This window comes from Paramormyrops kingsleyae, chromosome 25 (assembly GCF_048594095.1).
Source record: "Paramormyrops kingsleyae isolate MSU_618 chromosome 25, PKINGS_0.4, whole genome shotgun sequence".
Taxonomy (NCBI): Eukaryota; Metazoa; Chordata; class Actinopteri; order Osteoglossiformes; family Mormyridae; genus Paramormyrops; species Paramormyrops kingsleyae.
Genome location: NC_132821.1, coordinates 24095780 through 24115716, shown reverse-complemented (window position 1 = coordinate 24115716; position 19937 = coordinate 24095780). Strand labels below are relative to the sequence as shown.

The 19937-nt window shown below is 48.8% G+C and overlaps 1 protein-coding gene across 11 annotated transcripts in view; it reads left to right on the top strand.

Annotated features, from left to right (window-relative positions):
• inpp4b (inositol polyphosphate-4-phosphatase type II B) overlaps positions 1-19937 on the top strand; it is a 150207-nt gene that overhangs the window by 97178 nt on the left and 33092 nt on the right. For 7 of the 11 annotated variants that reach the window (XM_023799244.2, XM_072707703.1, XM_072707704.1 and 4 more), the window contains 3 exons: positions 13561-13672; positions 15389-15458; positions 18166-18313. In XM_023799244.2, the coding sequence (XP_023655012.1) occupies positions 13561-13672; positions 15389-15458; positions 18166-18313 (330 nt within the window). Of the gene's footprint in view, positions 1-5663; positions 5685-5891; positions 6377-6396; positions 6616-8126; positions 8376-13560; positions 13673-15388; positions 15459-18165; positions 18314-19937 lie in introns of those variants that run through there. The other 4 variants (XM_072707707.1, XM_023799250.2, XM_023799249.2 and 1 more) reach the window with 4 other exon arrangements.

The window sequence follows — 19937 nt, the reverse complement described above, 5'->3', positions numbered from 1 at the left end:
CTCATGGGGTGCTGGGGGGGGGGGTCAAAGGTGGGCAACCAGAACATATTGCAGGAGGCTTTCCCGGGCGAGGACGGTCATCCAGCCCCAGTAAAAGCAGGATGGCCGCTGGCTGCCAAGGCATCTGTCACTGGGGTGGGGGGTGCTCTCTTGAAGACAGCAGGTAGAGCCCAGTTTCCCAAACTGGTCCTTGGGGAACCCCAGCTGCTCCATATTTTTGCTCCCTTAGGCGGATAGTTCAGGTCCAGAAAGTAAAAATCCAGCCCAAGATTTTGTTTCAACCAGCCAGCTCAGTACTCTGTGACAGACTCTTTATACTCAAGTGGTTGGTTGAAACAAAATCTTGGTCTGGATTTTTACTTTCTGGACTTGAACTACCCACCTCTGTTCCCAGCTCCCTACCAGACAGTGCACATTGTTCTCTGGGAGCTGGGAAGGAGCAAAAACGTGGACTGTCTGGGGGTCCCCAAAGACTGGGTTGAGAAACACTGCTATAGAGGATCCTCGATGTGGGGCATGGGGCACTTTTTGGGGGTGGGTGAGCTTGTGGTAAACATGTTTGCAAAGTGACACGCAAATCTCACCTTGTTGCAGTTGCTTACAGATTCTGCGTGTGTCTAAGAGTGTCTAAGTGTTAGATTTCAGGGGTCATGGGTGTTTTTTGCCCTTTCTCATTTTTCACTTCATTTCTCTCCTTTGGGGGCTGAGGCCTCTCTGATTTCTGAGAGGCAATGCCAGCCCCCCCATTGTGGTAATTATCTCTGCGGTGATTGACAGGGGGGCAAGAGTCATGCGGCTTCACCTTGTGGGGCGTAAACAAACGCACATGACCCTCCCTGCGCAGTTCCGCTAGCTCCTAGCGAGACATAGCTTGCCCTCACAAATTTGGGAGGGCAGGAGGCCCTCTAAGGCAACTCTGCTTTTTATTACAGAGGATGTTGTCTTTCTCTCCTGTAGACGTTTGTTGTTTTTCTGTCGATTTGAGAATTAATTCATATAGTGAGGCGAATCCACCTTGTGTGTATGAGAAAGTCAGTGCCAGTACTGGAACAAATGTACTGGCCAGGCCAAGACTTTCATACATGGGGGATGGGGTGGTGGGGGCATGAGTAGGGACAGTGGCGTTACCAGGATGCGGGGGTGGGGGGTGTTAAAAACTGTCAGGCAGCATCACACCACATGCCACAAAAGACACAGCACCTGTGCTTACAGGATATGTATTAATCATTCTTTTTTAGCATCGCTGGGTGGATATTGGCGTGGCACTGTGGTTTGCCTCATACCCCTGGAACCAGGGTTTGACTCTCATCCGCTCATGGGAGTTTTACTTAAACAAAAAATGTTCTAGGAGAAGAAGGAAAACTGACTCGTTCAGAGAGATAACCAATCAGATTGTAGAAGAGGTGGGTCCAAGCAACTCGAGGAGATAGGACAAGCCAATCAGATGTCTTGGTCCTGGCTCCACTAGTTGCTTGGACTCACCTCCTCTACAATCTGGTTATCTGTCATTTTTCATTCTGCCCTCGGAATGTTTTTTGTGTAAGTAAAACTCCCATGAGCAGGGGAGAGTGAAATCCTGGTTCCAGGGGAGTGAGGCAACGGAGCAAACCACTGTGCCACCCCAGTAATCACCCAGTGATGCTAGAAAAGATTGATGTCCTGTAAGCACGTGTCCTTTGTGTAAAACTCCCACAAGCCTCTACCCCCAGCTCTATGACTTTGGAGTTTCTTTGTTTCTCTCCATGTTGTCGTGAGGTTTTCTTCAGGTGTGTGAGTGAGCCGTGCAATAGGTTGGGGCCCCACCCTGGGTTGTTCCCTGCCTCGTGCCCATAGCCTCCAGGATAGGCTCCGGACCCCCGCGACCCCGAGTAGGACAAGCAGGTATAGAAGATGGTTAGATTATATTTTTTTTGAGGGTAGCCAGTGGTGGTGCCAACTCCACGCTTTTAGGAGAAGAGGAAGATTTCTTTAAAGGTCGTTTTGCCGTCGAACCACTCGCTTCCCGCTTTTCTCCGGATCGAGTGGATCCCCCGCCAGCGCCCCCATTTCCGATTTCCTCGCTTTCCCTGATTCCACGTAATCTTCGCCTTGTTTATGTATAAACGGGGCATGTGTGTGTCTGTCCTCAGCCTGGTATGAATATGTATGTGGGCTGAGGATGGCAGGTATCAGGAGAGTTGGCAAAGGATGATGGACTGCAGAGAGAGAGAGAGAGAGAGGGGGAGAGAGGGAGAGAGAGCGAACAATATGACAGCCTTGTTCTACATCCATATTCTGTGGCCCAATTGCAGAAAGTAACACAGGCTTTTGTCAAAGGTGCAGATCACTTTTTACTTTGTTACTTCTTTACTTGGACGCTGGGTTTGTAGTATATCCTGGTCCCTGTGTGCCTCTAAAGCTTGGAAGAAAAGCCCCCCCCCCCCATAAAACAAACACTCACCTCCACTTTTCACAAACCTCACGGAAACAAACCATGAGCAGGAAAGGCCCGTCCGCTGGCTGCCGTCCGTGATACGCCAGCGGGTTTGGATCCCAGTCGCCCTGACTAAGTGAGCTGCATGGCTGGGAGGACATACTGGGAGCGTTCTTTTTAAACGGACGGGGGTGGAGAAAGGGTGCCTGCTGTGTGCTTTAGTTCCGCTTGTTTCTGGGGATTTACATTCCGGATAATTTAAATGGCCCGTCACTACCTGAGCACCCACCTGAAAAATTTAAACGGCAATAAGCCGCAGCTCATTTTCCCAGACATACGGGAAGTAATCCAGCACCGAGAGAAAGCCGGGCGCCCTCCGGTAATTAAGGAGTCAAATGTTAGCTGTCCTTCTTGTTAGTGACCTGGGCCAGACCGTTTCCCTGGAAACGGTTGTGCGGCACAGCATCTCCTGAAAGACTGAATCGATCGCAGGTGGGCAGCCACCGTGCCGAGACTATTCCATCGTCGTTGGCCTTACGGTGCCGCGGCGGTTACTATACGGGCCCCCTTCGCGAGAAGCGTCTCCTCTGTTTCGCGGCGTTATGTCACCGCTTCCAGACGGCCCGCTTTTATTTTTAGCCGCGGTGGAGTCGGGGCGATCGTTAAAGGAGACGCACCGGGGGGGGGGGCTACCTCGCAGCACGGAGCACGTCATTCTCCGCCCGACAAAAAAGGGAAAAGAGAAAAAAAACAAAAAACAAATCAAAGCTCGGTCACACGTCTGTGTTAATAGAGATGAGTGTTTTTCTCCTTTGAGCCCTGGAGCAGTGACAGTAGGATGGGGACGCAGCCCCAGGGCAGATCCTGGCTCTTAAAGCGCAGCCAGCAGAATGGAGCTCAGGGAATATAATAAGCAAGGCCGAACTGGCAAATGGACAGACGGCCCGGGGTCCTGATGGGGACAGACCATGGAGTGGGTTTTAGAAAGAGCCCGGCTAACATGTTAGCGTTGCCCCATGCCGCTCAGACGGCTAAACACGGGGCTAATCAGGTCTAGGCTTAGCATCGTTCTCCAGCGCATGTGTTCCACCTCTCCACCGAGCTGCGCGGCGATTTCCGGATCCTCGCATAGCTGCTTTACATCTCATTACCGTTCCACAGCGCGGGCTCGACCTTGCCGCTACCCGTCCGTCACTCCCGCCGCTGTGCCGCACTGTGTCACATTTGTCATAGAAACGGGACATTGAACAAAGCTATATTCCTTATGTCACCGTTCGGATGTGCGTACGTTTCCGCCGTAGCAATCAGCAGGGCAGAACATCTGCAGAACGTTCTGGGTGATGGAGCGCCTTGGTGCCGCTGGATGACGGGGGCGGGGTCAGCGTCGGCTGGTATAGTTCTGACTGCACCAAAACAGGCTCTACTAGTGGGAGGCTTTGGAGCCTGAAAAAGAAATACGGGTGGTTTCAGATTAGACGTGTCATCATTTTCCACTCAGTCCTGTGACACATGAAACCCAGGGGAGTATAGAGGGGTGGAGTCACAGGGGCACTGGCTGAAAGCTGATTGGCCCCTGGAGTGGCCCTCCCCTGTCAATCAAAGATTCAAAACATATCATTCGTTAATAATGAGGTTGGCCCCCTCTTTATGAATTTTGGCTCCTCTTATGCCCCCCACCACCTTAAAAAAAATCTTAGAATCACTACTAATGACACCTTACTCCCAAGGTGCAGACTTTCTTTACGAGGGACCCCAGGCTGTGGGTCTTTGGGTCTTGTCGCCATTCGCAGAGGGACACGCAGCTGCCCTCTGACTGCCCGCTCAGAAGCGCGCGTGTTCGTCTGAGTCGAAGGACACGGACGACACGAAAGGGCACTGGCAAATATCGGTGGAACGGTAACAAGGAAGCCAAGGAATCAGCCCGTCGTGTCACATTGCACCAGCACAGACACTATGCATGCAGAAGTCAAAGGTCGTGTTTTCCTCTCTTCCGGTATACATTCCCCAATACTGTTCTTACTCAGCAACTGCTGCTCTTACCCTTTGACCTGGTTTTTGTTTGTTTTTGTTTTGCCACCGTTTAAGGCGGCAAAGATTCAAGGAAAGGCAGAGAACGGCCAGCGACGAGAATCCACACCACCCAGTCCGCCACGTCGGGTATCGCCGCTGTCCGCCACTCGCTCGTTAATCAACAAACCCGTTTGCTATTTAAATGGCTTTGCTCTTATCTGTAAATCAATGGGAAGCTGACAGATTGCTTGACGTTTGCAAACTTTTTTTTGATTTACTGCATTTCCTTAGTGTGGTGGCTGTGGTGGCTGCATACGGCGAGACAGACGTGCGTGGGGGAGAACCAGTCCGCAGGTGCTCAGTGTGCTCAATAGGGCGGCGCTGTCTGACGGCGATCACCCAACCCATGTTAATTATCTCTGTGCCGCTGTTAACCGTTAACTCTCCGATCAATTAGGACTAGATATGGAGACTGAAATAGAAAAATATCAGTGGATGCTCATCTTCAGAAGTCATATTACCAGAGACGTATTTTGGGGGGGTGGGTTCTGCACCAGGCGAGACAAAGACAGTAACCTTGTTTCAGGAGCAAATTGATGTAACTCCAGCTTCAAGTTATTCTCTGACTGGTGTCGCGAGACGCTCAGATACAGAGGAAATCAGCCCCTAAGACCATCGCCGTTGACAGGAAAACCCAGTCAAGGCTTCCGATATGAAACATGACCAAAAGGGCGTGTTGTGGTCAGTAGGCCGATTTAAAGAAACGACATAAACAGACAGAAACACACACTAAATATAGAGCTTTTTCTGGTAATGCATATAAGCTGCGCAATTTAAAAATATTTTGTTGGTAATGCATATAAGCTGTGCAATTTCAAAATATTTTGCCGTTTTATTTCACCATTTAATCCTCTTTCCCTAAGCCAGAGCAATGACCCTATGGGTAACATACAAAATAACTGTGAAAATAATTACCTACCCTAAGTCTTAGACTTACTTAATATCTTTAAGCCTGATGCAGAGACCAAACAGTGCTGAAGCACTTCCTTAATTACCCAGCGTGGATAGCCCTAAAATCCTGAAGTTGGAGACTGTTTTGTATAATCCTCTGTGCCGCACGCGCCTTAATCCCCATAGACACTGTACAGAAGAGGCTGTCTCGCGTTTCACTGGGCTGGCTCTAATTTGTTTATGTAGTCACTTTTGCACCATATTCGTCAGATGCCTGAAAACGGTAACAGAGGTGGCTGCGACGCGGACGGTCAGTCGCACCTTGGCCGATCGTTATGTAGGACCCTGGTGATAGAGGCGTGGGGTGGGGGGAAACGCTGCAGTCCTTTTAACAGCCACCTCTGAGATGCGTGCCATTTTAACAGTCAGTATTCCTTTCCGAGCTGGCTGAATGCCACATCACCATGGTCCACGGCTCTATTCGCTTCGGTGGAGTTCTTTTTGCGGCTGTGATGTTTTTAAATTGCCCCGAATCCGAGGTTAAGTTGTTCTCAGAATGATCCAGAAGAACAAACGCAGCCCCCCCTCTCCCCCCGTGTATTTACTTTAACTTCCAAGCAGAGACTTTGTGCCGGTAAATTAAATGGGAATCAGTCTGGTGTGAGGACAGCGAGCACCACGCTGTGGAGTGCAGCATGTGTGTATACGGCTTCACACCGTGGATGTCGGCCATAAGAACTTCATTAGATGCTGCATGCTTTTAAAAACGAAAAACAAAAAAAAAAAGGTTTTTTTGGCGTGGTTGTCAAATTCAGCGCAGACGGTCATGGAGATTGTGGGTTATTCAATGCCTTGCACACCTACGGCTGGTCTGGCACAGGGGTGGGGTAGATAAATACCTTAAAATACAGTATATCTACCACGGCGGAGTAGCCATCGTACGTGGGCTCTACTGTTACAGGTGCAGTGAGAGGGCTTTGGAAATACCCGCAACGACAAGAGGTGATCGACAGCCTAAAAAAAGAAGTTTGATAAAGTCCCCCAAGGCGTATTTACGCCTTTGCACTTTGCACTGGCTGAGTTTCTCACGGTAGACAGCCGGAGCGCAACCGCGGCTTGGGGCGCATTTCCGGGCGCCGCTTCAGCTCCAGCTGCCGCCGGCCGAGCGCCGGAGTTCGCGGCGCCGTTCGCCCGAAGAGCCTGCGGAGGCTGATCCGGAGCCGCCGGCGCGGAGCGGGGAGGTACAGCCGAGCGCCTGTCGCGTTTTCACCGCTAGTTCAGCTCGCGTCGTGCTATAATGCTCGGTTTCTGGAGTCGTGTATAAAGGCGCCCCGTACGTGGTCGGATCCGCCGTTTAGATTCCGCTTCTGGGGCCGAGTGGCTGGTGTTTGTCGCCCGTCACCAATATACATTTAGTGTTACACGCATTGCGAAATGTATCATTCATGAATAAAGCAACTTCCCTGCATCCACGATCACCGCTCAGACCAGCCCGATCCCGCCAGCCCGCCGCTTTATAAACCCATCGCGTTTAGCTGCTACTTTCGTTTGCTCGATTAGTATTATTTTTTCTCTTACTGTTCACTGGACCCGCTTGTTTACCCCGTTATTAATTCAATTTAATCCCGTGGACCGGTGTTTAAAAGACCGCTGTCGCATCCTCCTGCATCCCAACGCCACGTTTTCTCCTACTATATTTTAGCTGTTCAGTTATTACCTTTCATAACTTAAAAGTTCATCTACTCCTTTTAAGACATCGATGTCATCTCTATTTGTTACCTTTTGACGATCGTGTACTGCAAAGTCGAATGTCCCTGATTCCTTTTAATTATTGCAGTCCGCTTATATAATTATTTTTAAACCTGTTATCAAACTAAGTCTAAAAAGAATGTGACGGCAGTTCTCTGAATCCCTCTAAGACTGACATTTTCGGGCTGCCGTGGGCTGTTCGTCTGATCGCCTGAAGCTTAGTAATGAACCTAAAAATCAGGGGTTGCGCTTTGACTTAGCTGAACTCGAGAGAGACGCCAGTCAGGTAACAAAGGCGAAATTAGCCGAATTAACCAGACAAGTATGGTCGGCTCACCTGGCATACTTATAAACACATCTTATTTGATTTTCCTGCAGTTTGCATTTACCTGTATTAGCCAGTGGTTTAATATTCTAATAAACAGGCTGTGCTCAACACGTTAAAATTAAGTAATGTGATCTTGAAAATGCGGTCTGCTATTAAGTTATTAAAGAATAGGTTATTCTGAGCACATAGTTTCGTTTCCTTGACTGTACTGCCTTGTAACTTGTAGCTCTGGCAGTTTGTTTATGACGTTTTTGAGTCTTTTCTGACATGTAGGTGCTTGAACGTTCTCACAGTGAAAATCGCAAGTTGATATCACAAGACGCCCTCATTTCTTTACTACTGGCAGTGCGGGGGAGGGTTAGGGTCTTGCTACAGATGATGCAGCTATAGTTGCAGCCCAGACCAAAAGCCTGTGCAGCTCCTCAGAACAGTGTGACCGGTGGCTTGCTTATTGTGACTTAGGCTAGCTGAACTTTAATGCCAGAAGTGTGCCTAGAATTTTATCTTCGCTCTGTCTCTCAGATTCCTTAGTCTTCCTCTGTTTGGTTGTTCAGCAGAGACATGTAGTACATTTCGAAGTAAGATAGAGTTCCGTGTCATGCAACCCGTTCAGCTTGAGTGATGACATCATTGGGGAGGGCTGGTTCTGTGTTTCACTGGGTGCGTACCACAGATCAGTCAGCTGAAAGCTTTGTGTTTACTTCTCTTTTTATGCGCTGCCCACGGCAGGCTGATCATCTCGACGCTGGACAGGTCCAAGCACATAGACACAAACGGCGCATACTCAACAGACGGCTTTTTCGGCTTGTAGGATTCGCATCTCTTTCAGTTGCCGGCGTTCTGATCCGGTCTAAGTGACCCGGTTGAGGGTTTGCACCAAAGGGTCATTGATTGGATCGACCTTGTGCTTGTCACCTTGCAGTTGTGAGTTGTGTATCCTTAATGATTGCCTGATCCTTGGGAATACCTTTGAGGGTGGGCGTTGTTTAAATTCCTGGAATGACGTTTCCCCCAATCCACGGTTTCTGTGCTGCGCATTCCTTGCTAACATTGCATTTCCACAGTTTACCTCTGTCTTGTCTGTGTTGTCCCGTGTGTAAATAAGTTGAAAAACCAGCCTGAGCTTCACAGAATTACACCCTATAACATAAGAAGTTTTACGGGCAAACAGCTGATGATGTTGATTTGGATGTTTAATATTTCATTTCTTTATGCGTGTGTGTCATCTGGAGCTATTTCAGTCGAGGAAATGAAACTGTTAATGTGCAAGACAAAGCTGTAGGATGCACGATGGTGTTTGTGCATTTGCTTTCGGTCTGGAACTGTGTTGACTTGGCTTATACACAGTTGTGAGTAAAGGAGTTATCTGGATTTCTGCACGAATGGCTCCTAAAATGTCATCTGATCTTCATCTAATCTTAACTATAAATATATATCTTAAATGATGAAATTTTGCATTGCTTTATCTTTATTGGACAAATAGTGCAAACAATTGGGATCATTGATGCAAACGATATATGAATCATTATATTTAGTGTTGATCCTATTTTTATTAGCCATAACCTCAAAAAACACTTTCTGATAAGGGTTAAGAGGTATCTCTGGCCAATCCTCTATGCAAAACTATGTCAGTTCATGTAAATTTGTGGGATGTCTTGCTTGAACGGCCTGCTTCAGATCACGCCGCAGCGTTTCTGTGTCAGGACTGATTGGCCGTTCTAAAATATGGAATTTCTTCGGTTTGTTGTCGTTTCACTCCCGTGTCCAGGATCGCTGCCACGCTGTACGATCGAGCCTCTTCTGAATTGTAGATCGCATGCTGACACCTTGACATTCGGCTGTAGATGTTTCTGATACAAATTGGAATTCATCAGTCCGTCAGTGACCGTTGGCCATCCAGGCCCGGAGGCAGCAAAGCAACACCAGACATCACGCTTCCTCCACCCTGCTTCACAGTTGGGATGAGGTTGCACTGTTCGCAGTGTTTTCTTTCTTGAAGTCGGGCATGAGCACATTTACGCAAAAGCTCAACGTTTGTCGCATCTGTCCAGAGATGCTGTGAAAGACCTGGTGGTCTTCAGCTGGATGGCAATGTTCTTTTGGAAAGCAGTGATTATGAAAACCACACTTGTTTAGTTTTTTTTTCTTATGGTAGATGCACTAACCTAGATGTTATCAAGTGTGAGAGATGCATGTAGATCATTAGCTGTTACTCCAGGGTTCTTTGTCGCTTGTTTGGGGCATTAATTGCATGCTCTTTCCACTGATCTTCATAGGGTTCCCAGCCAGAGGAGGGTAGTGATGCTCTTGCATGATGGTGGCCCAAGTCTTCAGAAATCCTTTTATCATCCTTCCCAGTCTTATGTTCTATAGCAGCTCTCCTTCTGTAGTCCTCAGGAATCTTTTTGTTCTCCAGCTACATAGCACTTGACACAGAACACAGAATTCTGTTCTGTTCTCACCCTTCTGAAGAGCAGATGACAAAAATTTAGTATGAGAGTGTGTGTGTATATATGTGTGTGTGTGTGTGTCTGTATATATATGTATTATATCTTAATTGATGAGAACACCCGACTGTCTCTCTTCCAAATGTCATTATACTAAATGTTCACGTTCTTTTTTATATATATATAAATGTCACTGAGTGGTTAAACTATTGGGGCTTGACAATGTTAAATGCATTGTTTCAGCATGTTTGTTTATTATGATAAAGATCGAATCACATCAGATAAAACATCGATGCAGAAATTCCCACGATCGTATTGGTTGCTTCTGTAGTTCAGCCAATGGTATTAGATCAGCTGCAGCTATCTAATTTTTTTTTTGATGTACTGACTGCAGTTTTCACCCTCCCATTCAAAATAACAGGTTTCTTTAAAGAGGATTTACAGCTTGAACTCCATCTGCCGAAAGAAGAGTGATTCTCCTGTTTCCCCTGTTTTCAGGGTCATTTTGTGCTTTGTTTAAAAAGGGCTCTTTCTCCACTCAGCAGCTAAATGAATTCTGGCAGTCATATCGTAGCTGTTCAGTAATTATACTTTTGTTTTGCCAAATCTGTTGATTTATTACATTTTTTAGTGCCCTCTTTTGAACTGCGGCGCCCAGGCTGAGCTTTCTGAAAGATTTGGTTTCTGGGGACAGGATAGAGACTCGATAACGGACTGTTTTTATCTGGAACTGCGATAGATGCACCATAACTCACATTGACTCCCCATGTCACTCTCTTGTGAGTCCCCCCCCCACCGTTTGCCTTTGAGTGGTGCCTCGATTCCCTGTTTTCTTGGAAGCCTTCTGGAAAAGAAACGGACACTGCCATAACCTTAGGCAGTGATTTTTGGTATCCCAGCAAGGTCACGCTTCTATGCACTGCGGCGAATTGAAGCATCGAAATTTATCATCATTTATCATCTAAATATGGAAAAAAGTGGTTCCAGCTTTATTGCTGTAATCATTTCATCGTACATTAAATTAACAGCCGCACTTCCCTCTTGAGGATATCTGAGAAACAATTTAACATGTTCTGTCTGAAAGAATATTTTTGTTACAGTTAGATTTTGGTTAACCGAAAGGCTCTGTAGTGTGTTAAAAAGTAATGAAATTGGCCAGCTGAGCCTGTGTCTTGCTGTCTGAACCTTACATTCAATACAAATAATTCTCAGCAGGAAATTAATGCATTAAATAGTAGCGTTTCTGATGGTAACGTCACGGACAGCGAAGGACAGTTAATGGGCACAAAGGGTTTGCAGGACAATGAGCGATGAATCACTCGTTCAAGCATGTCTGTGTCTGTGCTATCGGCCTCTTCCTCATTATTTGTGGATAATGGACTACAGACCAAAGCGTCCAGAGCCAATTTCGTCTGGCCAACTGTCGCTAATGAACGTCTCGCATGCCTTCAGGTCTGGGTCGAGCAGCCCGGTCGGAGCGCTTCCAGAACTCAGTCAGCCTTGTTTCTGACAGAGCTTGATGACCAGTTCATGAGACCCAATGCTGAAAGGCTAGCCGCCTGCAAGGATTAGAGGTCGCTAATATATGTGTTTATGGACATCTGTGTCGTGACATTTTTCTTCTGGGCTATTCTTACCTCTGTCCAGATTAGATGTAGGACAGGAATACAAGCCCTACTGTCAAAGTACGGCTTAATCAGCCTCTCCGGTTGTAATGCGGAATGTGTCCCCGTGTCCTGACAGACAAGCTAGACGTCTACCTTGGAAGAAGAGCCTCACCTCATTCCTTGTCTAATTTGACTTGTCTGACTTCCAGGGATAAGGGTTTAGGCCATCTGAGAATTGTGTTTGAATCCTCGATCGGCATCTGGTGGCTCTAGACAACGGCTCGGCGATATAACGGGACTTCCAGGTTTATTTGTTCTTCTGCCCATTGAGAATTCAGCTCAGCTCAGATGGAGGTGACTATGAGTTTCGGCGCCAGTGGAGAGTTACAATAATCGAGGCCCAGAAGCGCTTCAGTAAACATCCCGGTGCATCTCTGGCGATTTCCGCGGAGGATCTATAAGTCGCCTTGACAATGAACTATCCATGTTGGAGCGACACCTGAATTTGCTGCCTGAGCGGCTCGCATGGGAGGAAGAACAAGCTAGTGGCAATTTCCCGCTAAAGCACTGTCGTTTCCTCCATGTGTTATTGCCGGGAGAAACGCTCCGTAATGGAAACACTTAACCTTTTCTTTTTATGTGTTAAGTTTCCTAATGTTTTCATTAAATAACAGTACACTCAAAAAGTGATGAGAACCAGCTGGACAATGACTTTACACAGTCTCCGGCAGACCAACCTGGGAAGATTCATGAGTGCGATTACTGTTTCTCCACCTTTAATCCTTCTTAACACTTCCCATCTCGCCCCTGTGACTTTGAGAGAGCCTGTGCTGTGGGAGACACTTATCCACTCCCTTCCGATAGAGACCTCTTGTGTGGACCCAGGTGCCATTTTGCGTCAGTGGGTATTGGCCGCGACCCTGTGGCAAGAATTGCATTTCACCTGCGAAGGCAGCCGCCTCAGTGTTGCCTCTTTGGCCCAGAGTTATGGACTTGCTTGCCCAGTCGATGCTGTGCCGGAGGTCCTACAACAGAGATGAGGAGATGCTTCCAATGCAATGCAAGGAAAGATGAATAAGAAGCATCTTGGCTGAACTTGAGGTGTCTCCTCAAAAAACTTCCTCAGTGGTCACTTTGTATTGCTGAATTCTAGACAAGTCAGATTTCCTAGATGTATGATTGTCTCATGCTGGTGGGATTTTTATACCACTGCTCGCATCGACTACCCGATTTGCTCGCCGCTTCTCATAACCACAGAGTGCCTTATTAAGAGCTTCCGATTCCTTTGAATAATTCAGAATTCAAGCCAGCAGTCTGGTGCTTGTGATTTTCCATGCTTTGACGAAGCTCCTCGGGTGACTGGTCGTCATGTAGGGGCCGAGCGGATTAGTCGGAGGGACGCGGTCCGTCGGGGCTTCTGAGCACCAGCCGCAATGGGGAAGGCCGTCCTGCACGGCGCGGACTGTCCTGGAGCTCCGGAGTTTATCGCCACGGCACATGCATCTCCTGGCAGCGTGGACAGGTTCTCCACCCAGCTGATTTGCACGTCTGTGGAATTACCCGTCAGGATGCTCTGCAGGGTCTCATGCTTCCCTTACTTCTGTAATGTTAGCTGTGGGTTGGGGTATTCGGGCACACACAGACCTACCGGAACAGTCGTGGAACTTTAGTTTTTATGTAATGGGGTATAGAAATCTGACATCTGCTATGTCAATTGCATTCCCCCCCCCCCCCCACCATCACCTTCCCTAATTTTCGTGTCGAAGAGGGACAGAGGCCATTTAAAGAAGATCAATTGACGTAATTGAAAGTGTTGGCTTGGTGCAGAGGGACTCTTATTTCTTTGTTTGAAAAGGCTGAATCGGTAACATGGGTTTTCCAGCTCCGCCCTAACCCTCGGACATCATCAGGGGGCTGGGTGGGTCTCTCGGACATATACACGTCCATCAGGTGGCGCTAGTGTGAACGCTGCTCTGTACCGGAACGGTAGTCCCAGGGGATTCGGGATGAGCCTTGACAAAGCTGCTGTCTCTCTCCCCCCCACCCCCCCACCAGGACCTCCGATGGTACCAGCGCAGTCGGGGCAGTCGTGGTCAGCCGTCTGAAGATGGGGGAGATTGAAGACGGAGAGGTGGACCACATCGCGGCGGATGTGCCGGGACAGAAGGTGGGCCGGCCATCTCTCGGCCAGGAGGATTAAATTATGGGCTATTGCCTTCTCCAGATGCCATGAGGCTTTAAGTGTTAGCCGGGGGGGGGGGGGGGGTGAGATTCATCAGCCTTGGGTTATCTTTTATCTTTACAGATCCCGTGTGTGTGTGTGTGTGTGCGTGTGTGTGTGTGTGTGCGTGTGTGTGTGAGGGCCCATTCAGCCTCTATCATTCTCTCTCTCCCACTGTGTGTGTTTTCCCATACCCTGCCCCCCTAGAACTATGTTCCCTAAGCTCTTCGAAGAGTCCCCCCCCCCCCCCCACCTCTCAGGTAATTTGGCACAGCCTGGTGCCCCCCAGTCACCCATTAGGGCAGGTCAACATGGAGACTCCCACTGGCTTTTCAAGACGTCAGGAGCAGAGTCGCAGACCTCATCGCTGTTTTCCGTTATTGGGGGGGTGGGTGGGTGCTCGAAATCAAAGCGGTGGGAGCGTGTGAGCTCATTGGATATGCTCCCCCCACCCTCGAGTCCGGGTCTATGGGTCCAGGTCTGTTTCTGCTGCCGCTTGCCTAATTTACTGCTGCTGTTTGACGGCTGCCTTTGCTCAGGCCCTGCTCTCTGTAACGGCAGCGGGGGCCTGGCGGGGGGGGGGCATGCCTGCTCTCTAGCGATAAGTTACGCGTCGCTCCACGCTGATTAACAGAGCTGGGAGACAAGTTCTGTGAAAAGAGGCTGATGTTTCTCCTTGGTCTCGCCTCCTTGCTGGCTTACTGAGACCTGTGTGTGTGTGTGTGTGTGTGTGTGTCTTGGTCTGGGTGTGTGTCTGTGTGTGACAGGGCTTTTCAAACTTGCAGCATCATTTTCACATCCCGGCGTGCCTTTATATCCAAATTAAAACAAGCTTTAATGAAATGCTTTTTGTAAATTGAACGCAATCCCAAAAAGTGCTGCTGTGTTCTGACATGAACGATTCCCATGCATGTTCAGGATGCCCGTTTTACAGTAAGGAGACGTAGATTGTTTCTGACTGGCGTTTCAGGCCCTTTCATATGAGGGAAAGACAGTTGTTGCTCTGGCTTGATTGAATGTGATTGGGTGAAGGTCAGGGAGGGGTAATGATACGTTAGTATTCACCTCGGAAGTCATGTGATCAAGTGTCTGCATTCTATTGGTCCACTGTGGTCAGTAAAGCCTCAGCAGGTTGTGCCCCCAGATAAAAAAAAAAAAAGCCACTAACTGTGAGATCTGTTGAGGTCACTAGTTAATATGAGGTCATGGGAGGATCTCGGCTGGGTCGTGCTGAGCGGATGACGGGTTTGGACCTTGTCGGTGTTGCGTTTGGAGACCAGAACTCCAGAAATCGTTGCATCGGTGTCAAAACTGGAATCCCCCAGGCCCGTGTCGAACGCCGCCTCTCTTCCTGCCGGTCTAATTGGTGTAATTTATTAGCTAATTAGCAGCATTATCCGTGCTGCTGTATTTCCACCCGGAGTTCTGGCGGAATGCGGCATTTCCCGAAAACGGGGCAAATTAGCTGAAGCCGTCAGAAGCTCACTGGTGAACCTCAGAGACGAGGAATCCGAGAAACTGCGTGCAGCTTTCTGATCCAGAGCTGGTTTCAGGACCCCGCATTTGTATGTTATACGTGACGCATTTTAAAGACGTGTGTTGCCTCAGGAAACGCTCCTTTTCCTGCGTGTTTGACCCTGCAACGTGTCCCTCTTCTTACAGTGCACGCTGGTGTGCGAGTCGCCGCACGGGACCTTGAATGACCGCGATAACAACCCCCTGATGAACGCCGGTAAGTCCTGCCCCCTTTTACTTTCGACCTCTCAAACCTGCTTTACCATCAGGGTAACCAAGTGAATTGGTGTGAGTCTGCGGATTTGTAGGCCTGTATCTCGTATCTCCTCCCTTGACTCTGTGAGACGCTCTTTGTGGCTCTGTGAAACGCCTGGTGCATCTGACACCATTGCCGTGTGTTCAGATATTCAGCGCTCACGTGTATGTTTACAGATTTATCGACCCTTGACCCAAAGTGACATACCCTTGGCGTGGAATTCCCGGCACAAGGTTTTGGGTTTTCTGAAAGTAGCCTTAGCCGGTCGAGGTCCCCGGAGCAGGCCGTGACGAGTTACTGTCAGCGCCGCCCTACTGGACATTTGGCTTGTTACCTCATTAACAGCCTCTGTGTTTTGGACAGGAAGGCCCTTAAGCCTATAGCTCACCCTGAATGCCACCATCAGCTGCTCTGTCTCAGGGATAAAAAATCAGCTTGTACCTTTTAATCCACATTTTTAATCACTGTCACTGCATTCATTTAGGACCTAGAGCCCGCTTGGCCAGCCGTGTCACATGACCTGAGCGACTCCCAGCGAGTGCTTGAGCCCGATTGACGAGTTACATATTTAAATTCGTCACCCAAGGTGCTCAGGTTGGATGGGTCTTCAAGCCAGTGCTCTCCATGGGCTGTGAGGAGCACTGCAAAGCTGGATTTGCCTTTTAGATGAGCATAGTTCTGTAGGTTGGAGGTTAATTGACTAGATTAGTGTTGAGTCAACTGCTAACTGGCTGGGCTTCCTCACGTCACTGTGCCTGTCCTTCGCCTGTCTAGTTGTGCTGGTTGCTGTTCAAAGTATCCAGGTTGACATGACATAAATATCAAGACGGCATAATGCCTGAAATAACAGCATAAGATACGTGCTCGGAGCGTTGGGCGTCTTGGCCCATCTTGTGGTCGTTATCCTCTTTTTCCTTGCAGTGGCTCATCTAGCAAATTAGCACCTAATGTAAGGCCATGATCGGAAGTTCGGGCGTTTTCATAAGCACTGCGAAATGGGGGGAATCCTGGCATTGAAATTTCTGCCTCCGAAGCTCGTTCTGGGCACATTTCGGCGCTCCTCTTCCGGGCTTGCTCTGAGCCCCCTTAGGGAGGAGACTTAAACCATGTGCTTATGCTAATCTGGACCAGTTACGCGCGATTCATGAAAAGGGTGGGGGAACCAGCGCCGGCTCTGAGGTCGCACCTTTCTGTTCGGGATCAATGATGGTGTTATGACACATCCAGTAGTCTCAGCCCGACCCAGCCTACCTCCAAATCACTCATCAGAGGCCTCTCACCATGAAGGAAAGGCGAACGGCGCCGGAATCAAACCGCTTTCCAACCCGACGGCTCAGAAACGATAACAGCGTTTAAAAAGCCTCTCTTCTCCCTTCAGCAGTCTCTGCCAGCTACATCCGGAATTACCATATGGCAGGTCTGCTTCGCCCATGAAAGCCCAGGGGAGCGTCTTCATCGCCCCCAAGAAATCATTCCACCTAATTCCGTAAACACCTCGCTCTGATTTTGTCGGGACTAATCAGGGGGAAGCCGTCTGCTTCAAGAACAGGCAAATTACGTTTGGTCTCCTCTCCGTACATCTTGATTTCTTTAATTGCTGTTAAAGTTATTTGGGAAGAACGGCCTCTCGCTGTCACGCGGGTGACAGATGGGAACGGGGATGTTATCGTGCCATCGAGTCGGATGCGGGGGTGCTGACGGAAGAGGAGTATACTCATATTTTACATATGGAAATAGGTATATGGGACAGACATTCAATTTTCCGAACACACAGTCACAGTCAGCCTATTGTATGCGTTCCACGAAAGTAGAATCACAAACAAAGAGCCTGGGGCATGAATCGAACCCCCCAACCCCACAGATGTGAGCAAACATATGCCTCTGAAATAAATATTCTTGCTGGTGCTTGAGCATCAGGGAATTCTCTTAGACATCCTTCATTTCGGTGTTTTGTGTAAGACCAATGTGGCAGCGGTTTTATTTATTTAGCCCTGAAACTGCCCCTCTGTGCCCATGTGCTCTAGTTTCAGGATTTAAGATGTTTTATTAGCTGTATACAGCGAGCACTTGGGGACCCTCACTCCTTCAGCTGCACCCAGTACAAAGGACAGCTAACAGTATGCAAAGAAATACATCTTAAAGGCGCTGTAGACATTAGATGCTGCGATTCACATGCACTAAGGGTTCTGATAGTGTTGTACTAGTCTAGATTCAGCTATCGATGATTGCGGCTTATAGGAAGAAAGTTCTTGGATGTGGTGGCTGGCGTGCTGGTGCTGAGAGACGTTCTACTGGACTCTTGGGTTGCTTAAAAACTCACGGGCAAAATATTTTGGGCACTGTGGTCTACTAAGCTTCTTTGGCAACTTCAAAATAGCCCGTAAGGCCACACCGTACCATAATATCTTGAATTGGAATGCTTTCAGTAGTATTGCAGTAGAAGAAAGTAAGATGGCCTTGCTCATCCCCTCCCCCCCGGTGAAGGTGCTGACAGGCTTTCATGAGGATCGACCCGGTGTTGTCAGGCCCCCTGCAGACTTTCCGAGATCCGGAAGCTGAGGGACCAGAAGTCGCTGAGATCTTCCACAAGGGGGCCGTTTATGGTAGCGTGCGACTCCAGCTCTGCCTCCTGAAGCCCACTAAGATCTCTTTTGTCCCCCCCCCCCAGTGTTCAAGAACCCCGTGAGCAAGTTATACCGCTTCCAGACAGCGGACAGCCAGTGGATGCAGGTCCGGGAGCAGATGGCGGAATGCACGGTGTCGTTCGGCGTTCCCAAGCAGCTCCTGGCTCTCTACATCCAGGAAGATGCGGCAAGGTGAGCCCGTCTCACGCTCGCCCCCTCGCCGCCGCCCCCCTTTACTGGCGTGCCCTCGTGGGACCTTTAATTATTCACGTCTGCTTAACACTTCAAACGGCCCTGTCGGCCCGCCAGACGGCTTCTTCCCCAGTCGCCTCCTCGTGCCTCGTTCGCCTGTTCTGGAAGGATCCGCAGCGGGACCGAGCACGTGGCTGTCTTCGGGGCTCCCGAGGATGCGGAATCTTCATACCGCTCCTGCCCCTTCAAAATCGAAATTAGCCTGCAACCGTCCCAGTGTCTCCTGGGAGGTCCGCGGGCTGCCGGGCCGAGGTGGAGCAGACCGTGAAATGTTCTGGTCTCTGAATCTAAATCAGGGTGTATATTCCTGAGGAACTGGAAGAGACTGACAGGCAGTAAGATCTGTCAGGGTGGCTCTGGGCCGAAAAGGGCTTTTTGGGCTGAATTTGGACTCGTTCCTCATTTAGGTGTATAGCTTGTAGGTTTTTCTCTTTTTTTGCCATTCCTCGTATTTGTCAGGTCTGATTACTCCTGACCGCCCCCCCCTGCAGTCCCGGACACCCTCCTGCCATCATTCAGCGATGAGGGCATCCTGGTGTGTCTGGTCCCAGTTTGATACTGTGACCTTTCGTTTGTTCCTCAAACTGTTTATCAAAGTCACTCACAGCTTTCAGAGAAAGTCTTACATTTATTTATCGCTCGATAAAGATGGCTATATGAAGACACATACAGTACAGTATAGTCTACCAGCAGGGCAAACATTGTGTTGCCATTTGATTGGTTCTCCTCCTCTTTTGCCCATTGGTCAATAGCGACACTTAGCTCCGCCTCCTGAGACATCTAAAACAGCAGCTTAAAATCTGTAAATCCTCAGTACATGTTTGGTGAACCAAGGATCACATGACTGGGGTCACATTTAAATGCCCCCTGCCCCGTTCTGTCTGAGGCAACTTCTGTAGACGTCAGTGGGCTTCTGGCGCTTTCTATCGATCCTGGGAAACCCCGGACAGGCAGAAATAGATGACCGTGATTGACAAATAATTTAGCGCACAAAGTGCAGCTGCCATGACCTGGGGCGGCTCCGTCTCTCTCTTCCGTGCGCAGCTTTGAAGTCAATGACAGCCGGTCTGTCCCACAGTCCCTTTGACGTTGACAAACGCATTTGCACTCCGCTAGCCCTCTCTTAATCTCCCCGAGCTCTTTTTGCGTGCGTGGGAAGCATTTACTTATTTCTCCTGCTGAATATCTTGATTGGTGTCTTGGCCTCTGTTTTTCTAGTGACAAATTGCTGTGAAAAGATGAAGAAATGCAACAAATACATTATTATTAAGCGCTTTAGCGGAGGTGGCAATTTCAGGTCCAGTAAGTAAAAATCCAGACCATGATTTACTTTCAACCAACCAGTTGAGCATAAAGAGTCACAGTCACAGAGTACTCAACTGGTTGGTTGAAAGTAAATCATGGTCTGGATTTGTGCTTTCTGGGCCTGAAATTAGCCTGTTAGGCCGACGGGTATTTTCCTAGTGTTTCCAGCAGATAGTCGGCCTGAGATGAATTTCTAAGGTGGGCACTTCTGTCAGTTTCGTCGGTCACCTGCAGATGCAGCTGCAGAAGGGAAGACGCC